The sequence below is a fragment of the Pteropus vampyrus genome, unplaced genomic scaffold, assembly GCF_000151845.1.
Source record: "Pteropus vampyrus isolate Shadow unplaced genomic scaffold, Pvam_2.0 Scaffold548, whole genome shotgun sequence".
Classification (NCBI taxonomy): Eukaryota; Metazoa; Chordata; class Mammalia; order Chiroptera; family Pteropodidae; genus Pteropus; species Pteropus vampyrus.
Window position 1 is genome coordinate 68,016 of NW_011889329.1, and position 23,241 is coordinate 91,256.

Here is a 23,241-nt window from a genome sequence, read left to right on the forward strand (position 1 = left end):
GTGTGGAATACTGAATTCCACTTTATGTTTTTCAAATAAGTCAAAATAGAAGGCAAGAGTGTCCCACTTTCGTTACCCCTCTGCCCTCAAATTCGATGGAAAACAGTAAGAGCAGGCCAGACATGGGGCCTGCTGAGCGAACAGCTGCTGCTGCTATCCTTCAGCATGGAGACTATCTTGGGGAAGCCATGGATTCCATTTTGAGCTCTGATAAAGGCCAGCTGGGCTTGCAGGAGAACCGACCTCATCTAAGGTTTTCAAGCATTGCAAATTATCATTGTGCTTTAGAGCCAAGCTGCCAGCTTGTCTCTGCCTAGACACCACTCTTGCAGCCAACCAGAGACTGCTCTGCTAGTGAAGGAGGCAGCCCTTCTGTAGGACAAATGAGCAGTTCATTTAATCAATACATATGTATTATTTTGAAAATATGCTATTCAGCAACCACCATAGTAATAATTGATTCAGGCAAGAGTCATAAATGGATCCTAAAACTAGTGAGTGAAAGTTTTATGAGAAACATATTATTTACATAGTCTCGAAGTATCTTCCCATACATTAGTTATTAAGTACAAAATGAAAAATAGTATCTTTACAGTGGAAAGATCTGGCAGACATCATCTTAACTAAGTAATCAAAGTTAACATCACCAACAATTATCACGTGCCTTTACATATTTCACTCCTGCCAGAAATGCATAACCTCCCATCATGAGTACACTCAAACTCAAATTTGCCAAACTCAAACTGAGGGAAATTCTACAAAATAACCGGCATGTACTCTTCTAAAATGTTGATGTCATGAAAGACAAAGAAAGGTTGAGGACTGTTCCAGATTTAAGGAGACTTCAGAGAATTAAGAGAGATGACAACTAAATACAATCAATGTGTGATCCTAGACCAGAAAAAAAATAACTATGAAAGACATTCCTGGTTGGGACAATTCACAAAATTTGAATATGACCTGTATATTATATAATAGTATGACTATATTGATGTTATTGTTTTTGAATTTGCTAGTTTTATTGTTTATAAAAGAGAAAGTCTTTGTTAGGAAACACACCTTAAACTATCAAAAGGCAAAGGGAAATGATGCCTGAAACTTCAAGTGTTTCAGAAAAAAAAGTGTGTGTGTGGAGAGAGAAAGAGAGAAGTGTAACAAGATGCTAACAGATGAATGTTGATAAAGCATATGTTAATGTTCTTTTTGCTATTTTTGTATAGAATTTTCTGTAAGTTGAAAGTATTTGAAATAAAAAAAAATATATATATTATTTTGAAGATTTAACCATGTCCCCAGTGCCATGCTAGTTGTGAGATATTCAAGGGAGAAGACATGGTCTCCATCCTTAATCCAAGGGTTCATAGCCTGGGGTGGGTGGCACAAATAAAGAGGCCAGTACAATTCAGTGTGATAAAGTATGCTGTGAGAGCACATAGGAGGTATGCTAAACTCAGACTTCCCAGGAGAATAGGGTCAGAGGAGGCACTTTACAGAGGTGGTAAAGGGGAAGCTTAAAGTTGGGAGAACTTTAATGTTTGGAGTGCTAGTGAGAAATGCCAACAGATCTGAACAATAGACTATGGGATAGAGATGATGCCTAGGCCTGTAGACAGTGAGAGGAAGGCACCTGCTTCCTGAGGATAGACAACAAGGCATGGGTAAACAGGTGTTGGTGGCCAGGCCAAAGTCACCATAGCCTCTAAGGTAACATAAGAAGTGCAGACATAAGCAAAGCAACTTGGCTGAAAGGTTGAACACAGGTGTGCCTACTGATGGCTTGGGATGAACTTTGTGGTGCTGTACACTGAATGTCCCAAAGACATCAGCCCCCAGATTGATTAATAAGTAACTGGAATAAAGGCATGACCCCAAATTAGTTAGGACTGCTAATAATAGATTGTGAGGTAGGAAGAGAACATCAAGTGATCATAAGAAACTAAAGAAGTGATTTTTCAAGGACAGAATGGGCTTTACCAGCAGTAAGGATAAGGTAGTACCCAATTAACACACAACAGGATGGGGAGAGATTGTTGTTAATAGGAAAATTCCTGAGAACAGTACTGGGTCCCATAATAAAGGGAAATCAGTGAGGCAGTACTGCTGTTTGAGAAGTCAATTGGGGAACGGGAATTTCCACTCAATTACGAGATACAAGAGCCAGGATGAAAAAGTACACAAATATTCCTAGCAAGGCCCTGGTGGGAGCTCATTTTTTTTTCCTTTCTTTAGAAACGTTTATATTATGTAAAATTTACATAAAATAATAAGAAGAGCATTAGCTTAAACCATGTGAAATCGCCAAAATGCAACCATTTTGACCTACTAAAATGGCAATTTCATGTTTCAAGTGAAAATGAACCCCCATATACCCATGGTTAATTGCATTTCATCCAAATTCTTACCCATCACCCCGGCAAATTGACTGGTTTGAAACAAATCATGATGGGAATTTTTGTTGTGCTTTTGTTTTATGATTTCATATTTATAAAAGAGATTCAAATTATATATACATATATGTGTAATATATATAATGTTTTAGTTCCTTCATTAAGTAAGTAATGTATTCGTATGGCTCAAAGTTTAAAAGGCATGTCGTGCTGTACACATTAAATATATACAATTTTTATTTGTGAATTATACTTTCATAAAGTAAAAAAAAAGGTACAAAACAAAAGGACAAGTGAAAAGTCACCTTCCATTCCCTGTCACCTAGCCAATATCTCTCCCTCCTCAGTGACAACCAATATTAGCAGTTTTTTATGTATCCTCCCGGAGATGTTTAATGCATAAGTTAGCAAGTAAATTGCAAACTAGTCACACTGATGGTAAGCACCTTGCTTCTTTCAGTTAACAAAATATTTTGGGGATTACTCCATATCAGCACATGAAGAACTTCCTCCTTTTTTCCAGCTACCTAGCATTCCATTTTTGAGCCATACTTTAATCAGATCACTATTGATGGACTTTTAGGCTGTTTCTAATCTGTTGCCATTACAGATAATGCTGCATTGTCTCACCTTACACATTCATCTTGCACAAAAGCAAGTAAGTGTATCTGAAGGAGAAACTCCTCAAAGCTGAATTGCTTGATGCAAGGGAACGTACATTTGTAATCATAATAGATATTGCCAAATTGCCCTCCATCAGGTAAGTTATTTTAATGCTGTCTTTGCCATTTTATCATGCATGGTTTCCTTGCTTCTCCTTTCCATTTACTTCCAGGGGACAGCTTCAACATACCAACTAAGAAATACCCCTCTGACTTCAGCCTCCTATGGGCCTCCCTCTACCACTCTCTGGGCCCTGTAGCCACCAGCCTGTCCTTCCCCCCAAAAGTCATCTATAGCCAGCTAGTTTCCTTTCCTCCTTTCAAGTCAGCCTCATGATCAGCCATTTTACCATGCTAGTGTTGACCCATGGACTTACTCCCCTGTGACCTTCTGCAGCACCTGCTCCGCCAATCTCCAGCCCTGTGAAAACCCCACTATCCATTCTCCTCACCCCCAACTACCAGGCTACTAACTATTGCTGGAGAAGGTCATGAAACTAACTGGCTCTGCTACAAAGCCAGGCCAGCTAGCCTCAGGCGGGGACCCAAGGGCTGAGAAGCAATCCTTTTATATATCTGTATTGAATTTCTCTTAGCAACTGTTCCAAATCCTCTCCCCACCCTCACCCCAATCCCTCAGTACAGGGCCTAGTTTTGGAATTCAAGGACAGGACACAGGTAATCAAACAGGAGCTCCCTCAATTCTTGCTTCTTTATTTTGCCCTTTCCTGCTTCACTGCATTGTTTGCCTGTGCCTGCTCATTCCCCACCCATCAGCCTCATAGGAACAAGATAACTTACTCCTCAAGATTGCCTCTTCCACCTGTGCCCTTGAAACTAAGGTTCACTTGGCCGCAGGACGCATCCTCTTTCCCTCTGGACAAGATCTTCCTCTCCGCTAGTTTTTTTCATCTTAGCCTAAAAACATTTCCCTCTGTGTCACTGTTCTACACTACCACTGAACTTTTAAAATTTAGTCATCTTTAAAATTACACAAGTAATTCATGCCTGCTGGCTTCACTTCCTCCTTCTAAGTCAGCTTCGAAATTGAAAAGTCAGAAAATAATAAGCAAAGAAAATAAAAACCACCCACAACCACACCATCCAACTGTTAATGTTTTGATGTATTCCTTTACAATCTTTTTATATGCACATATATACATTTGTATATCTATATGTACTTTTTCTTACAAAAATGGGTTGTAGTATACATACTTTTTTGTCATAATAATTTCAGACACTTTAGCTTTGCTGTATTAGTTGTCTGACCCTGGGTAAGTAAATTAACTTCCCTGAGTCCATTTTCTCTTGTGTAAAATGAGGACTATTTTAAGTAACTACCTCACAAGGCTGTTATGAGGATTAAATAAGATAAAAATATATAAAAACACTTATCACAGTGCCTGACACATAGCAAGTTGAATTAATGTTAGCTATTATGATCTTCCCACGTCAATAAATATAGCTGTACATAATAATTTAATGAGTTCTGTCACTGCTGTGTCTAATAGGAGTGACTAAAGCACTGCAGTGACTCATCAACACATATTCATTTGGCACATGAGCAAGTTTATCTGTGGGATAAACTCCTAAAAGCTGAATCGCTGGTTCAAAGCCTATGTGCATTTGTAATTTTGAAAGTGCCAAATGCCCTCCATCATTTTACCATGATTTTTCTAACTTACTCTTATTGATGGATATTAAGGCTATTTCAATTTTTTCACTGGTACAAACCCAGACTGAAGAACATTCTTACAACTAAATCTTTGCATAGATCCATGATTATTTATTCAGAGCAGAGGAAAGATTATGAGTAAATGCACAGATATGGGGGAACAAATGGTATGCATGGGAAACTGCTAGTATCAGTGACACAGAATGGAGAGAATGACAAGAGGTGAAGATGGAAAAGAAAATGGGACCAGATTGTGAAGGATTGTGAATGTCACGGTCATTCATTCAGTTAGGCACCAAATATTTAGTGATGACCTACAACAGACCAGGTACTATTTTAGGCACTTTGTTCACTTAGTGAACAAAAAGAACAACAACAACAAAAAATTCCTGCACTGTGGAAGCTTACATTCTAGCAAAGAGAAACAAACAATAAAAATAATAAGAAAATTATACAAAATGTTAGAAGGCGATAAGTCTTATAATAAAAAGAAAAAGTAGAGCAGGTTAAAGGGGATCAGGAGTGCTGGGAGTGGGGGGATATTATTAAAAATACTAATATTGTACAGTGCTATATAAAATAGAGTGGCCGCTTCATTATGGAGTTTGGACTTATTCTAGCAATGAGCAATCACTGAAGTAGGCATTCACTTATATCATCACCATGTTTGTCATATGCGCATATAATCTGATATTTGATACCTAATGATTTCCTTAAATCACCTTACCCTTCCCTACTTAAACTTATTTTCTTTTATTTATTTTTTTGTCAGAGAAAGTCTTTATTTCTCCTTCAATATATATTTTCTATGGTGACACTGGTTAACGAAATCCAGTGTTTTAGGTGTACAATTTAACAATAAGGCACATATATATTGCATTGTGTGTTCACTTCACATAGTTAGATTTCTTTCTGTCACCATATATTTGACCCCCTTTACCCTTCTACCTCCCTCCTCCTCCTTCCCCCATACCCTCTGGTAACCACTAGTCTATTGTCCATGTCTATGAGTTGGTTCTATTCATTTCTTGCTTTTAGATTTATATCCCACATATAAGCGATAGCATGTGGTTTTCTACTTATTCTGTCTGGCTTATTTCACTTAGCATGATTATTTCGAGGTCCATCCAGGTTGTCGCATGGTTGCTTCCATGTCCTGGCACCATGAATAATGCTGCTATGAACATCGGTGTGTAAATATCTTTTTGGATATGAGTTTTCAAGTCTTTGGGGTAAATATTCTGTAGAGGTTGATGAATCATATGGAAGATCAATTCTTAGGTTTTTGAGGACCCTCCATACTGTTTTCCAACTTGCAGTCCCACCAGCAGTGTATGAGGGTTCCTTTTTCTCCGCGTCCTCTCCAACATTTGTTAAATTACTTGTCCTGTTGATGACAGCTATTCTAACAGGTGTGAGATTGTATCTCATTGTAGTTTTGATTTGCATTTCTCTAATATCTAGTGAAATTGAGCATCTTTTCATAGGTTTGTTGGCCATTTGGATGTCTTCTTGGGAGAAGTGTCCAGGTCCTCTAGCCATTTTTTGACTGGAGAGTTTGTTTTTTTTTGTTGTTATTGAGTCGCATGAGTTCTTTGTATATTTTGGATATTAGGCCCTTATCAGAGGCATTGCTTGCAAATATATTTTCCCATTCGGATGATTGTCTCTTTATCTTGTTGACAATTTCTTTTGCTGTGCAGAAGCTTTTTAGTTTGATGTAGTCCCATTCAGTTATTTTTGCTTTTACTTCCCTTGCCTTTGAGGTCAAAATCATAAGATGCTCTTTAAGTCCAAGGTCCTTGAGTTTAGTTCCTGTTTTCTTCTACGCATTTTATTGATTCTGGTCTTATATTCAGGTCCTTAATCCATTTTGAGTTAATTTTGGTGTGTGATGATAGACAACAGTCTAGCTTCATTGTTTTGCAGGTGGTTTTCCAGTTTTCCCAGCACCATTTATTGAAGAGGCTTTCCTTTCTCCACTATATGTTTTTGGCTTTTTTTGTCAAAAATTATTTGCCCACATAAATATGGGTTTACTTCTAGACTCTCAATTCTGCTCCATTGGTCCATGTGTCTGTTTTTCTGCCAATATCATGCTGTTTTGATTACTGTCGCTTTGTAGTATAATTTGAAGTCGGGCAGAGTGATGCCTCTAACTTTGTTCTTTTTTTCTCAGTATGGCTTTGGCAATTCGGGGGTCTTTTGTGCCTCCATACAAATCTGATGATTTTTTGTTCTACTTCTTTAAAAAAAAAATGCCGATGGGATTTTAATGGGGATTGAATTAAATCTGTGTAATGCTTCAGGTAATAAGGTCATTTTAACTATGTCAATTTTTCCCATCCAAGAACATGAATGTCTTTCTATTTCTTTGTATCTTCTTAAATTTATTTTAATAGGGTCTTGTAGTTTTCATTATATAAGTCCTTCATATGTTTCATTAGATTTATTCCTAGATTTTTTATTTTTTGTTGCAATTGCAAAAGGAATTATTTTTTCCACTTTTTTTCTGACAATTCATTATTAGAATATAGGAACGCTATTTGCTTATTGTTTCTAGTAGTGTTCTCGTGGAGTCATTAGGGTTCTCTATACAGAGAATCATGCCATCCTCAAATAGTGACAGTTTGACTTCTTCATTTCCTATTTGGATGTATTTTATATCTTTCTCTTGCCTGACTGCACTCGCTAGGACCTCCAGTGTTATATTGAATAACAGTGGTGACAGCAGACATCATTGTCTTCTTCCTGATCTTGGAAGGTTTTTAGTTTTCCACCATTAAGTATAATGTTGGCTAAGGGTTTGTCATAGATGGCCTTTATTATGTAAAGGTACTTTCCTTCTATACCGATTTTGTTAAATGTTTTGATTATAAATGGATGCTGTATCTTGTCGAAGGCTTTTTTTGCACCTATTGATAAGATCGCATGATTCTTATTTTTTAATATGTTTATGTGGCGTATCACATTAATCGATTTGCGTATGTCGAACTATCCCGTGCCTTTGGGATGAAGCCCACTTGATCGTGGTATATAATCTTTTTAATATGTTGCTGTATTTGGTTCACTAGTACCTTATTTAGGATTTTTTCATCTGTGGTCATGAGAGATATTGGTCTGTAGTTTTCTTTTTTGTGTTATCTGTACCAGGTTTTGGTATCAGGGTAATATTGGCCTCAGAAATGAGTTAGGAAGTATTGCCTCCTCTTTTATTTTCTGAAAGTTTGAGGAGAATAGGTATTAAATCTTTAAATATTTGGTAGAATTCACTGGTGAAGCCATCTGGTCCTAGACTTTTTTTGGTAGGTTTTTGATGATTGTTTCAATTTCCATACTACTGATCAGTCTATTTAGATTTTTCAGTTCTTTTTGATTCAGTCTAGGAAGGTTGTATTTTTCTAAGTACTGATCCATTTCTTCTACGTTATTAAATTTGGTGTTATATAATTTTTCATAGTATTCTTGTATGATCCTTTGTATTTCTGTGGTGTCTTGTCATCATTTCTTCTCTTTCATCCCTGATTTTGTTTATTTGTGTCCTTTCTCTTTTTTCTTTAGTTAGTCTAGCCAGTGGTTTGCCAATTTTATTAACCTTCTCAAAGAACCAGCTCTTTGTTGCATTTATTTTTTTCTATTGTTTTTCTTGCTGTTGTTGTTGTTTACAGTTTCATTTAATTTTGCTCTAATTTTGATCATTTCTTTCCTTCTGCTGACTTTAGGCTTCATTTGTTCTTCTTTTTCCAGTTTTTTAAGATGAAGCGTTAGGTTATTTGGGCTCGTTCTTGTTTTTGGAGATAGGCCTGTAATGGTATGAACTTTCTTCTAATGACTGCTTTTGCCATGTTGTATCCTTAAAGTTTTGATATGTCATACTGTCATTATCATTCATTTCTATGTATCTCTTGATCTCTTTTTATTTCTTTTTTGATCCAGTCATTCTTTAGTAGCATGTTGCTTAATCTCTATATATTTGTGGTTCTTCCCCCTTTCTTTTTACAATTGATCTCCAGCTTCAAAGGATTATAACCAGAGAATATGGTTGGTATGATTTCAACCCTCTTATATTTTGAAGCGATATCTGTGTCCCAGTATATGGTCAATCCTTGAGAATGTTCTGCGTGCACTAGAGAAGAATGTATAAGTAGCTGTTTTGGTATGAAAGGCTCTGTAAATGTCAATTATGTCCTGTTGTTGTAATGTGTCATTTAAGGATGTTATTCCTTTATTGATTTTCTGTTTAGATGATCTGTCCCTATCTGACAGTGGGTATTTAGATCCCCTACTATACAATAGCGTTGTGGTCTGTTTCTCCCTTTAGCTCTGTTAGTAATGCTTTATATATTTCGGGGCTCCCTGATTGGAAGCATAGATATTAATATGTGTTATGATTTCTTGCTGTATGATTCCCTTTATCATTATGAAGTGTCCCTCAGTATCTTTCTTTACATTTTTATTTTGAAGTCTATTTATCTGATATTAGTACCGCTACTCCCACTTTTCTCTGAATGCCATTTGCATGAAATATCATTTTCCACCCTTTCACTTTGAGTCTATATTTGTCTTTGGAACTGAGATGTGTCTCCTGAAGATTTCTGTCTTCGATATCGCTGTTCCTTTCCTCCATTTGGTCGACCCTATTTCCCATTTGCTATTTCATTTTTCAACTTTTGCAGTGTGTTCTTCATCTCCAGAAGTGCTATTTGGTTCCTTTTGAGGGTTTCAATCTCCCTGCTCTGCTCATCTAGTTGTTTTCTCACTTCCTGAAATTGTTGATTTGAGTCGTTTTGGATTTCACTGAGTTTTTCCAGAAGTACCATCCCGAATTCTCTGTCATTTAAGTCGCATATTTCTATGTTTTTCAGCTTTTCTCTTTATTTCTGAGATGTCTTGTCACCTTGGTTATTCATGGTGTTTAATGGACTATTTCTGAGCCTGGGCATTAATGGAAGTGTATTCCGCTGTTTTTCCAGAAAGAAGATATCTTATATAAAGGTCTCTGTTTAGCCTGCTGCAAAGAAGGTGCTTTTCTTCTGGTTTCCAGTAGGTGGCGTCTAAGCTTCTTGGATCCCTGCTTTATATAAAGTCTTAATAACGCTTTTTAAATTTCTTGCATTTAATCATGCTTGCTACCCTCAGTTTCAGTTCCTGTCGGTGTTAGCGATAGTTTCGGTAGCGTTTGCTCAGATTCCCCTAGGGTTCCTCCGTGTTCGGTCTTGGAGGGTGTGGGGGGAGGGGCCCTCTAGTTTTGGGGATGAGGGTTGTGGCTCTGTCTCGGTTTTGCAACCAGGGCCAGTAAAAATCAGCTGTTGTTTTTCTGCCATCCCGCTTCTCTGCCTTCTGCCCTGATGACTGGGCCCTGCCCTGGCCGGCAGCAGAGAGCTCACAGCTTTCCCAAGCAGAACTGTTCAGGGAACTCGCCGCTCCTTCTCCCCTCCCCCTCCTCCTGCATGGAGCTCTGGTGGCTGGAGAGGCAGCTTCTTTATTTCTCTCAGTCCACCGCCTGACACCCAAGGTTCTGACCTGTGGTGGCTCTTAGGCGCAGATCCCACGCTCAGACGTGCTGGTGTGCAGTTTGGGTGTTTTGTTGAGTTTTAGATGTTCAGCTCATCGTTGTTTCAAAGGGAGAAGTCTGGGGACATCTCTCACTCCACTATGTTTCTGACGTCACTCTACTTAAACTTATTTTAAGGGAAGCTTTATAACACCTGTATAAATGGAAACTCAGTATCGCATACCATGAAGGTCTTTGAAGGGAGACTTGAGGATACCTATAACTGGCCTCTTCTTTTCCTTTCAGCAATCAGTTTGTAAATAAGAAAAACAACACTTTTAAAATTGTGTGCTTATTTGTCTCAGGTAGCTTAGCATTTTAAATGCAGCAGATAATTTTATCTTCACTATAACTCTATGTATTGTTCCCCTTTTTTAGTAGGAAACTTGAGCAAGTGGTTAACTTTCCCAAGGCTCTGTTTCCTCCTAAATAAATGTGGACAATAATGGGGACATAGGAGAGAAAGGCCCATGGCTTCTACCCACTTCATGTCCTTCTTGGGGGACAGAAAGGAGACAGAAGCTCCCAGCTACATCATCCTCCGACCACTACCGCCCCAAATTCCGACAACTGAGATTAGAACTAAATTGTTGCTTTAAAATAAAATACCCCCCAGAGTTAAATTTATTTGTCACTTTAATTTTCCTATGAAGACCTTTAATCAGAATGTTCAAATTGATTTTAGACTTGCTAGGATGGGAGATTTGATTAGAAGAGGGAAAGAAAATGTACCTTTGGAGCACCAGCCCTGGATCCTTTTGGAAAAGAGCAGACCTGGGCAGATTTTAGTGGGGGAAGGGAGGGCTGGCACTTGGGCAGCTAGAGGAAAAGAGGCAGCAGAAAGCAAGGTGTGAAGAAACGAAAGACAAACTTCAACTTCAGTTATCTCTAATTCAAGTTCTTTGAGGAAAGAAGCAGAATATAAATACAACAAATAATACATCAGTCGCGAGACAGTGCCTAGGTTCTGTTAACCTGTTTAGTCTCTCAAAGCATACTACTGCTATTCAACTTCATGAGAAGTATGCTTTGTTTTTTTAAAAAAAGCCATTTTTATTCACAGGAAATGATATGGGACTTTGAACCACTTAATCAAAGAATTTGAACCAGAGATATGTCTTTCCCTGGTTTCAGTAACCATTGAATAATGAGAATTACACAAGTCACACAGAGGAACCCAGGTTCCTTGAAAGGCTTACAATCAAGAAAAGTTCAATATAATGTAGTAACCCTGGAATGTGAGTACCGGTGCAGTCTTCAGATATTTGAGTTATAAAGGGAAGATGAACCCTGTATAAAGTAAATAATGATATTTTAATGGCTTAGAGAAAATTGGAGAATAAGAAAAGGTTCTCATGGAAACAAAAATATCTAGTGTAAGTGCCAGTGTGTCTGGTGCAGAGCAGGCATTGCCTAATGATCTCACATAGCCCACAATGTGATATGTTACGTGAGTCCTATGTTACAGAGGAAAACAGTATTGAATATTTGGTGCAGACCATCTATGATGGGATAGAAATTCCCAAATGTGAGCCTACTACCCCAAGGAAAGCAGACATCAGAATCCTTTAGTTAATAGCCTGGTGAATGTGACACCACATTTTCTAGTACACAAATGGCTTCCTTCTCATGCCCGACATTTGAAGTGTCCCAGACTCAGACACGCTGGCATTTACACTGGAGTTCTCATTTGGTAAAGTGACATTAGCAAAGCTTGTTGCTTGGTAACATGTGCTCTATAAACTCTTGGATCTTGGGTATGGTGAAATAGACCAAGTACATGCACCGTTTTGTTTTTTAAAATTTCTTTCTCGTCACCAAGATCCAAAGACTAATACCATGCTTCAAAACTTTCCAGGTACCCACAACATCTAACCAACAGGACACTGACAAATATGTATGAATGAAGTCAGACTCTTCTCCTGCCAGTAAGTGAGGGAGTTTGGGAGAGCACATACATATAGCTTTTCTTTAACTGAGTATGATTTATCTATGAGTTTATCTTGAAATTAACTAAAAGAAATGAGAAGTCATATGAAGCTATTTCTAAGAATTTTAGGAGCCTCTGGAAAAAGTCAGGTCAGTTTATTTTCTCAAATAGGATTATCTTTTGAAGGAAGTATGCACTTTATCCAATCATTTTAAACAGTAATGAATAATTGCATTTGACCAAATACCAAAACCCAAGATATAAAAAGTCAATTCTTTGAAAACAAATATAATCTAATGAACATTTTTGATAAAAAAAAACACATTTAAACATATTTCCTCATCCTCATTGATGGCTTTCTTATCTCAAGCTACATTTAATACAAATCCTTTTGAAAATTAGGATCTCAAAATCAAAACATTGTTTAAATGAACTATATATGTGAACTATATAAATGAATATGCATTGCTAGTGGGAATATAAAATGGTAAAATCACTTTAGAAAACAGGCTGGAAATTTCTTATAAAGTTAAACATGTACTTACCATATAATATAGCAATTCTACTAGGTATTTATTCAAGAAAAATGAAAACATATGTCTGCACAAAAGCTTAAACAGACATATTCATAGCAGCTTTATTAATAATAGCCCCCAGCTGTAAACCCAAATGTCCAATAACAGGTGAATGGATAAACAATTGTGCAATATACAGACAATGAAATACAGCTCAGCAATAAAAAGTAATGAACTACTGATGCAGGAAGCAGCATAGATGGATCTCAAGGACATTCTAAGCAAAAGCAACCAGATACAAGAGTACATATTGTATGATGATATATGTGAAATTCTATAAAAGAGAAATTTAATCAATAGTGATGAAGAAAAGGAGATCAGTGTAACCTGGAGCCAGCAGTAGGGGTGGACAAAGATTAACTACAAAGAAGCAGAGGACATTTTCTGTGGTAATGGAAACAGTCTATATCTTGATTGCAAGCTCAAAATGGGTGCCATTTATAATAAATATGTAAATTATATCTCAATAAAGTTGATTTAAAAACTAGCATAAGTAGAAAACTCTTCAAAAGTTGAAGATTTAAAGTTATTTCTGCTTAGCAAGTATAAGTATTAAGTATCCTGTGTAAACGGTGTACCAAGATGCGGTCCCTACAATCAGAAAACTACTCTCTTAAAAACTAAGCACAGAGGCATATATGCATGGTAGAAGTCACTGGGTTTGATGCTATAATGGAGCCGGTATACACAGTTTACCAAGCTTTTTAAAATAGTGCCTACCATGTGGGAGGAGTGGCAAAAAGAATAAAAGACAAAGGACTTATTAGGAGAACTGGGATCAGATCAAGGACAAGAAATTATATTCTACATCACCATGAAACCCAGCTGATCACCATCATATTGTGAAGTGCCTTGCAATAGAGAGGCCAATTAGTTTGGATACAGCTTGACTTTGTCTAAAAAGTGGTACCAATGACTTGGACTAAAATTATAAAGTGGTAAAGGACAAGAAGGTCTTCAGAATCCTTGGACAGACTTCAGAGAATCCCTTGCCTTCCCCATCAAAATTGAAGCTCTCTCATTCTTTAAGTGTTTGGTAACAAGTTCTACTGAAATTTTAATAAACACAGGAGATTGGATGAGGAACTGCTCTGGAATATTTTATTCACCTATATAGCTTTCGAAATTAAAAGATGGGGGAAATATATAATTGAGAATCTCTCATATATAATCTTAGGATAAGATTCAGAGTATAGTCACACTGAACTGGGAAGTATTCTGAAATTACTTTTTTAATCAGAGGAATCTAATAATATGACTTTTTTTTTTAAGGAACTGATAATCAGTGTGGAGTGTTGTGGTCATTTCTGGGTGCCACACTTGAAGGATATTGACAAACTAGAAAATGTTCAGAGGCCAATGGCCAAGATCATAATAAGGTCTGGAAACCATCTCATAGAAAAAAGCCTCGAATGGAAATCTAGAGGAAGAAAGATTTGTGGGGACATGGTAGCTATTGCCAAATATCTGAAAGTTTATATCTATGGGAGAGGAGATGGATTTTGCTTATTTTGTGGCATTCCCTATGACAGATTAGGAGCAAAGGATAGAAGGTGGATTTTAGTTCAATATCAGGAAGAATTTTTGAATGAATAGAACTTTCTAGTAGTCGAAAGACTCTGATTCTCCTTCAGTGAAAGTTCAAAAAGAAGTGAACAGTCCAATAGAGGTAAGATAGTCCTGATTCTCTCACACATTATGTTTCTAAAACATATTTATTTTGACTTCTATTATTTGTGTATTATACAAGTAACAGATATTCCATGTGGAAAAACCTGAAAACACAGAGAAGCAAAGGGAAAAGCAAATGAAAACAAAATCATTCATCTTCTCACCTCCCAGAGACTTAAAACATTTTGATATATAGCTTTACAGATATTTTTTTCTGTTATTTATCCATATAAAATATATGCAAATACTTTTTAAAAACCGAAATGAGATTCCATTAATAACACTGTTTTTTTTTTTTTAACAGTCTATCACTTGACATGGAAGGATGTTTAATGTCCAGGGATATATGACCGTGTCATCATTCTTAATAGGGGCAGAGATTTCCATGGAATGAATGTACTGTAATTTGTTTAACTCAATATTTCTCAAAGGGTATTCTACATAACAGCAATCCCATAAGATGATCCTCAAAAAACAGAACTTAGGTTAAACTGTTTTAAAATGTTTCATACTATATTCCCTTTCTTTGGCTTTCACAAAGTTAAAGAAAAAAGTTTAACTGGGTTTCCCAAACTTATTTGACCATAGACTGCCTGGGACTTCCCCCTTCTTTAATTCTTCAGGACACTTACTTTTCACATTTTATAAAACACCCTGATAAATGTTTCCTTACTTGATCCTTTAGTGTTAGATACTAGTTTTGTTTTTTTTTTTTACATAAAACTTGCATTTTAGCCATTTTAAGTATATAATCCAATGGCATTGATTGTATTCACAATGTTACACAACCATTCCAATGATCTATTTCCAAAACGTTTTCATCATTCCACAAAGAAACTCTAGAACTCCTTCCTCTTTCTACCAGACCCTGGTAACCTGTAATCTACTTTCTGTCTCTATAAATTTTTCTATTCTAAATATCTCATATAAGTGGAGTCAAACGGTATGTGTCCCTTTGTATCTGCCTTTTTCATTTAGTATATATTTTCAAGGTTCATCATGTTGTATCATGTATCAGAACTTCATTCCTTTTCATAGCTAAATAATATTCCATTATATGGTTATACCATACTTTTATCCATTTATCTGGTGATGGATACTTGGATAGTTTCCACTTTTGGCTGTTGTGAACAATGCAGCAAGAAACACTGACATACCAGTCTCTGAGTCCTTGTTTCCAAGGAGTGGAATTGTTGGATCACATGAAAATTCTGTTTAATATTTTGAGGGACTGCCAAACTGTTTTCCACAGTCGTTGTATCATTTTACATCCCAACCAGTAATGTATGAGAGTCTTATTTCTCCATATCCTCACCAATATTTGTTATTATCTATCTTTTTGATTATAGCCATCCTAGTGAGTACAAAGCAATATCTCTTTTGATTTGGTTTTGATTTGCATTTCCCTAATGACTAATGATATTGAACATCTTTTCATGAACTTCTTGGCCATTTGTATATCTTCTTTAGAGAAATGTCTATTCATAAAGTCCTTTACCTATATTTTAATTGGGTTATCTTTTTGTTGCTGAGTTACAGGAGTTCATTATATATTCTGGTTTAAACCTTTATCAGTTGTCAGTTATGATTTACAAATATTTTTCTCATTTTATAGACTGTCTTTTCACTGTCTTGTTAATGTCTTTTGATGCACAAAAGTTCTTAATTTTGATAAAGTCCAATTTATCAGTGTTTCTTTTGTTGTTCATTCTTTTCATGCTATATCTAAGAATCCACTGCCAAATCCAAGATCATAAAGATTTACCCTTTTTTCTTCCTGAGAGTTTAATGGTTTTAGCTCTTGATATTTAGGTCATTGATCCATTTTGACTTAATTCTTGTATATGGTGGGAGGTAGGAGTCCAATTTCATTATTTGCATGGGGATATTTAATTGCCCTAGTATTATTTGTTGAAAACATTAGCTTTTCACAATTAGAAATAACATTACAGCAAATATCCTTTTCAACCTATCTCATATTTTCCCTTAAGAAAAATTCCTGGAAGAGTTGCTATATTGAAAGATATGCACATTTTGAAGGCTGATATATACCACCAAATTTCCTCCAGAAAGCACACTAGGAATCTACTACAGTAAATTCAAATACCATTGTGCCCACACTCTCAATAGCCTTGCATATAGAAAAAAAAATTAAATCTCTGCTAATCCATGTGGCACTAGAATGTATTCCAAATCAAGTTTAAGGGAGTTTCAGTGAACATCCCTTGACGGCCCCAACATCCTAGCCTCAGCACCTTCCTTTACAAAGACCTCACACTTATGAAAAGATTATCTAAGAACAGGACTTGATGTAAACCACTGCAGAGTTTAATATAAGTCTAGTTAAGGAAACAATCTAAACCCATCCTCTCAGAAGAGGGAGACTAGAAATGGAAAGTATAATTAGGTTCTTCTGCTGGATAATGTAATTTCAAAGTATTTCCTTCTTCAGCACAAAATCATAAACCAGCTGTTTGTGACTTTCAAATGTGTCCTTTTTCCCTTTGTGTTCAATGGAGAATTACCAAGGACAAGAGCCATGCCAAGAAATCAACTAAACTGAAGTTAGAGGATTTTTCTTATAGCCATGTGATAATTATCGAGGATAAATAAAAAGCTATTTTGCTGGTTGTCTGCTTTTTAGTACTAGTCAAGTATTTCCAAATGTGTTTTGGGACAGTTTTTATAGTTGATATAGCTTTTGGCCCTCTCTCCTTCACATCTCTGAAACGAACATACCAAGTATATCTTTATTTCGTTTTGTCTCAAGCTGTAGTTACAGTAGAAAGAAAATTTTATGGTGAGTGCTTTGTCAGTGGAACTTGTTATTAATATGGAAATCCTGAGAGGATCATTTATCCACACAAAACAAGAAACCAGGGGAAATTAGCTTTCCACATTTCATCATTAAGCATGCATAATTCATAGAAGAGAGGAAACTACTGATGAGGCTGAACAAAATAAGTTTCTTGTTGGCAGAAAGAATAAAAATATGAGGTATAAAGCTCTCTAATTTCCTAAATATTTTCTTAGAGCCTTCTGAAGTTTAATACCATCATGACTTTCACTGTCATGGTATCAAAGATGAAGGCAAATATTTTTATAGAATCAATAAAATTTAAGAGACAGAAGGGACCTTATAAATATCTGGAAATCAGAAGCCCAGAGAGACGTGACCTGCCCAAAGTCATACAGAGCTAGTGACAAAGCTGCAGCTACAAATCAAGTCTCTCGTACTAATAATGTAGTCTGGCCACTCCCCTAAAGGTTGACATGAACAATTATGCTACCAATTTACTTTGCTGTCAGTAATGCCAGAGATCTCTAATTTCATACATCTAACTTACTGTTGAATTTATAGGATTCAGTTACTAATTGTCTTAATTTAATGCATTTCCATTGAGAGATCATGGTCATTAAGTCTCCCACTGTTAAGAAAGTTGAGCAAGTTTCCAAGATTCCTATATGATAAATGACTCTCTCCACCTATTTATTATAGGCATTTGTGAAGATCAATCTTTTTACTCTTGAGTTAAGAACCATTTTAAGAAATCTGTAAGATATCATGGAATTTAAGGGAAATAAAACTATCTTTCTGTCATAGTACTTATTGTTCTCTGGCCTTTTCTAAATGCACAATTTCAACTATTTGACGGCGAAGTCTACCTATATGATAGACTTTTCAAGCTCAACTTTTAAGATCTAAAATATTTAAAAACACTTCGGGAAAACTGTAATTAGTTTTTTTTTCATAGATATACAAAGTACCATACATGCATTTCATCATGGATATTTATAGATAGTTGCTTCTAGGTGAATTTTAAAAATTAATTTAGGAGAGATTAAATATATCTTATAGTGAGAGTACTAATAATTCAAGAAGCAAGGTTGAAGATTAATAAAGAATTAGAATCTTAACTCATGGGCTTTTAATAGCTTATTTGATTTGCCTTAATTCTTAAGATATAGTGAAACAGACCATCTAGATACAAATTCTAACCCTATCTTCCCTTTTTAATGTAAGAGCTTTCTAATAGATTTGTCCAACAATAGAAGAAACTGTTGTGTGAGGGAATCAGTTCATTACTATAAGATTTCAAACTAAGGCTAAAAGATAATCTGTCTGGAATTCTTAAAAGGATTCTTGCATTGAGAGGTAGATTAAAAGACTTCTAAAATCCTGTAAGTTCTAAGATTCTACGATTCCAATAGTCTTTCTCTCCTACTTTTATAGCACACAGGTCCTTTCATGTGTGTATCTACAGTCATATTATCTTAGATTGCCCTGTATTGTTATTATCTTTGCACTTATTTTATCCTGCTTGAAGATAGAGATGATATCTCATTCATCTTCATATGTCATACAATTTTAAGTGTAGTTTCCTGTACACAGAAAGTATTCATTAAATACGTATTGAATATACTTGAAATTACAAGCTTAATTGGTTGATTTAATCATTATAAAATTTAAGAACCATATTTTTTCCCTGGTATGAGACTCTATATTACTACAATGAGTTTTCATGTTAGAATGAATTTGGAGTGTTGCTCTTTTGTAAGGTTATAAGTAAAAGAGGAATACTTGATTGAACACGAACACATATTTAAGGCTTAAAAATAACACTTTAAAGTATTTGAAAAACATATTTCTTCTTTCATTTATCCTTTCATTGACAATGTGAAAAGTAGCATACATGTACACATAGAAACATATATATTTATAAATAGGAATATTTATATATTTATAATATATAAGACATGCTAATACTTATGTATAACATGGTTACCTCTTTTTCTCACATTTTTAAGATAGATTATAAGATTGATGATTTGAAAAACTAATTTGAGAAAAACGAAAAAAGCAAAATAAAAATTCTAACATTATCCTGTTGTAGGTTGAACTGTGTCCTCAAAATGATAATATTGGAGTCCTAACCCCCAGTACTAGGAATGTGACCTTATCTGGAAATAGGGTGTTTGCAGATGTAATGAAGTTAAGATGAAGTCATATTGGATTAGGGTGGGCCCTAAATTCAATCACCAGTGTCTTTATAAGAAGGCCATGTGAAAACACAGAGAGACACAGGGAGAACCCCATGTGATGACGAAGACAGAGACTGGAGTGGTACATCAGCAAGGCAAGGATTTCCAGCAACCACCAGAGGCTAAGAGAGAGACATTAATAGATTCTCACTCAGAGCCTCCAGAAGGAACCTACTCTGCTAATACCTTGATCTTAGACTTTTAGCCTCCAGAACTGTGAGAAAAACCATTTTTATTGTTTTAGGCTACCAGTTTGTAGTACTTTGTTATGGTAGCCCTAGGTACTTCACTATGAATTCCGTGTTTAGAATGACAAAATATAGTCTTAACCATAATTTTGAAAAATCAACCACAAAGTATCATGTAAAAGAATTACTTTTGTCTGGAAAATCAATAAATGGAAAGTCATTTAAGAAATGAATCCTCCCAATACACAAGCTCAAAAGGCAAAAGAATGGAAAATCCTTGATATGAGAATATTATAGTGAGTGGTAGCATCCTAGAGTACAACTAAAACTAACTGAATCAAGAGAAAGAAATTGTCTGCGTTGAGAAAAGTATATTGAGATAGTCAAGATTACCAAGATTTATTGATAAAAGTTCCTTATATAACTAAGTAGTAGTCTCACTTCCATTGCAAAACTTTTTTTTTTTTTGCTAAGTGTCAATAATGCATGAGGACTTTTTATCTGTCAGTGATCTACAATTACAGCAAGGAACATCATTTCAATCACATCTTATTCCATGACGTCCCCCTTATATGTTCACAATTGGCCCACTAAAGGTCCAGCAAGTAAAGAACCTGAGTAACAAAGGCAATTCTGAGAGTTCACTTGTCCTTAGCTAAGTAGAATCCTGTCCCAATTTTAGAAGACCATCATGATCCCAATCATCTCATAAAAATGCAGTTTCATTTATTCATAGGTGAATAGATTTTTTCCCTACATGTATATCCATTTCGATCAATTCCATCAGGGCCATTGTCAAAAAATTCTGGCACCACAGACTTTTCCCCATGTGGGGCATATGTACATCAGATTTCCATCATGATGATTATTTCTAATGACAAGGAAAAACTTTTTATATATTTTGAATAACCATTCTTATTTCATTAAGTGAGGAAATTCAAACCAAATATCAACTTTTTTTCATGAGGAAAGATTTGTATTTTTCAAAATGCTAATACTACCTTCAATTACTTAAAGCACTTACTTTAGATTAAAATTTTTCAACACATGATTTTTCCTATAAAAAAAACCCTTAAGACTCTCAAACAAAAAATGGGTTTAAACAAACATTTATAGCCCTTAGGAAACGATTGGAAGTACATAATTCTTGTAGAAAAGCCCTAACATATTAATTTGATGTTTAATCAAATCAGTAGTCATGATCATAAAAGGTAATTCATAGCAATGTAAAAGATCAAAATTTATCAATATCATTTTTCCACACTTAATTAGAATACAAAATTGATCAGGGATAATCAGGTTAACGAATTGGGTGAAGTCTCAACTACATATTATTTTCTTGCTATTCAATTAGCTTTCATTTATCTTGCTTCCCCTGCCTATTTTTTTCCCAACAAATTAAACATCCAAGGACTCATGTAAAATAGGCAATCCTTGGATCAGTATGGTATAACTAGCTTAGTTTTAAAAACTGCTTTTGATAGGTGATTTTTCCTTACCAAGTAGAAACTAACAATTACTGAAAAAGTCATTAAAAACTAGCATAGTCATTCAGTATATAATCTTCAAAAATCATTTTATCTGTTAATTAATGGAACAATTATATTCCATCAGAACCTATGAATTTTATTTACTTATTTATTCACATAAATAAATAGAAATTTCAATTGACTTTTTTAAATTCAAGGTGCAGCATGTTTCTATATATTAGCAGCTTGAAGATATATGATTGTATCATCAACATAGTTCTTATTTGGCAAACATCTTTGAAAATGTTACTACATTAATTTTAAGGGCATACAAAGAAATTAGACATGCAAGTTCTATAAATGAACAGAATTTTAGGAAAACAAGATAAATAAGAAATAGTCTAAACTATACCATACAATTCTGTTACTGCTCCAACTTGTGTGTGTATGTGTGTGTGTGAGAAAGAGAGACAGACAGAGACAGACAGAGAGAGAGACAAAGAAACAGAGAGACAGAGAGTGTGAGCATGCAAATGAGCCCATGTGTGTTTCTCCATTGGTGAGAAAGTCTTGGGATGGGTAAATCACTTAGTTGAAGGTTCATCTACTATAATAAGCAGAGAACCAGAATCAGTGGGGGACACAGGAGAATTTGTGACAGTGCTGATTTTAGCCAATGAATTATAAGGAGATCCTGTACTGCTGTTGTTTCCATCGAGAGCATCTAAAGAGACAATGGACTAGGAGAAAAAAAATGCCACTTATTGATAACAGAACTCGAGATCTCTGTGCACTCTGCTTTGTCTACAAATGAACACAAAATATGTGAAGCCAAGAATTAGCAACTAGTTACAAGAACAGTTTCACGAGAGCAGTAAAACAAACCAACAGTAACAACAAATAAAAATCCATTCACTATATTTCTCATTTTGATTGTTAAAACATGCTTTCTTGGCACTTTTCAGTAACATGCTCAGCCTAACAAAGCACACAAAAATCCAAAGTAGAAAAGATGGGAAGATGACTTTTTTACCAAGCTTGCATTTTTATGTATTTCTCTAATACCTCTTAATCTAATGCCAAAACCTCACTTCTAAAAATGTATCCACCGTATATAAATGTTACCCATAAATGTTAGGGAGAAGAACTAAAGTTAATAGTATCCATTTGGGATATTATTTTTATAACTTCTCAAAATATTTAATAATATACCATACTTCTGAATATATACAATGGCCAAAGTAGACTTAAAAAATAAATGAAAAATGGTGGCCAATACATTTTTAAAACCTCATGTCAAGAGACCTACCCCACATTCATGTCAGACAGTTCGGTAGTATCGGAAGAAAACACGTTGGTTTTGCCTTGAAAAAATCTCTTTGGCTGATCTTCAAATGCCATTTCACCTATGACAAAAAAAAGCAGATCAAGGTAGATATGTTTCATCTAACATGTTTATTATGTTTTTGATTGCAAAAGTAAAATTGTTCATTGCGATTAATTTATAAAATATAGAAAAACACAAAGGAAAAGAATTTTACATCACTATTATCTAGAGATGAACACTTTTCAGTAATTCCTGAATATGTGTGTATATACATAACTGTTTTTAAACAAAATTAGATTTGTGCTGTATATAATACCAATATATAATCTAATTTTTAAAATAATTATAATTTTCTCATATTATTCACTAAATTCTAAAACATGATTTTATATAGCTATGTTAAACCTTTAGGTCATTGCTATCTTTATTTTGCTAAACATATACAATGAACTAAATACAAATAGATCAATTATGTATAGCATACAATTAACAAAATAAAAAACTGCATTGCTATAACCTTCACATTGAGTACATGTTAAAATCTGTACAATGTTACACATTCATGTGATAATCGTGTTAGGATGTGAGAAAAACTGATGTGCAAGCCCGTAACTTCTAGGGTGGAATATATTTAAATAATAAAACACTAAGGCCATCTACTCATTAAAAAATATCCCTAGGAACAGTTTCCACAGACATTTCTTAGGATTCTAATCGTGGCACATAAAGCGCAAAAAGGTATCCTATCTCATGCCAGATT

At 35.1% G+C, this 23,241-nt stretch overlaps 1 protein-coding gene across 19 annotated transcripts in view; it reads right to left on the reverse strand.

Moving 5' to 3' along the window:
* FAM122C (family with sequence similarity 122C) overlaps nt 1–23,241 on the reverse strand; it is a 127,139-nt gene that overhangs the window by 63,901 nt on the left and 39,997 nt on the right. For 15 of the 19 annotated variants that reach the window (XR_002777924.1, XR_002777922.1, XR_002777921.1 and 12 more), the window contains one exon: nt 22,464–22,560. Coding sequence is in view for 14 of the 19 variants with exons in the window: in XM_023525283.1 (XP_023381051.1) it covers nt 22,464–22,560 (97 nt within the window). In the remaining 5 variants the exon portion in view is untranslated. Of the gene's footprint in view, nt 1–14,509; nt 14,559–22,394; nt 22,561–23,241 lie in introns of those variants that run through there. The other 4 variants (XM_023525281.1, XM_023525291.1, XM_023525284.1 and 1 more) reach the window with 4 other exon arrangements.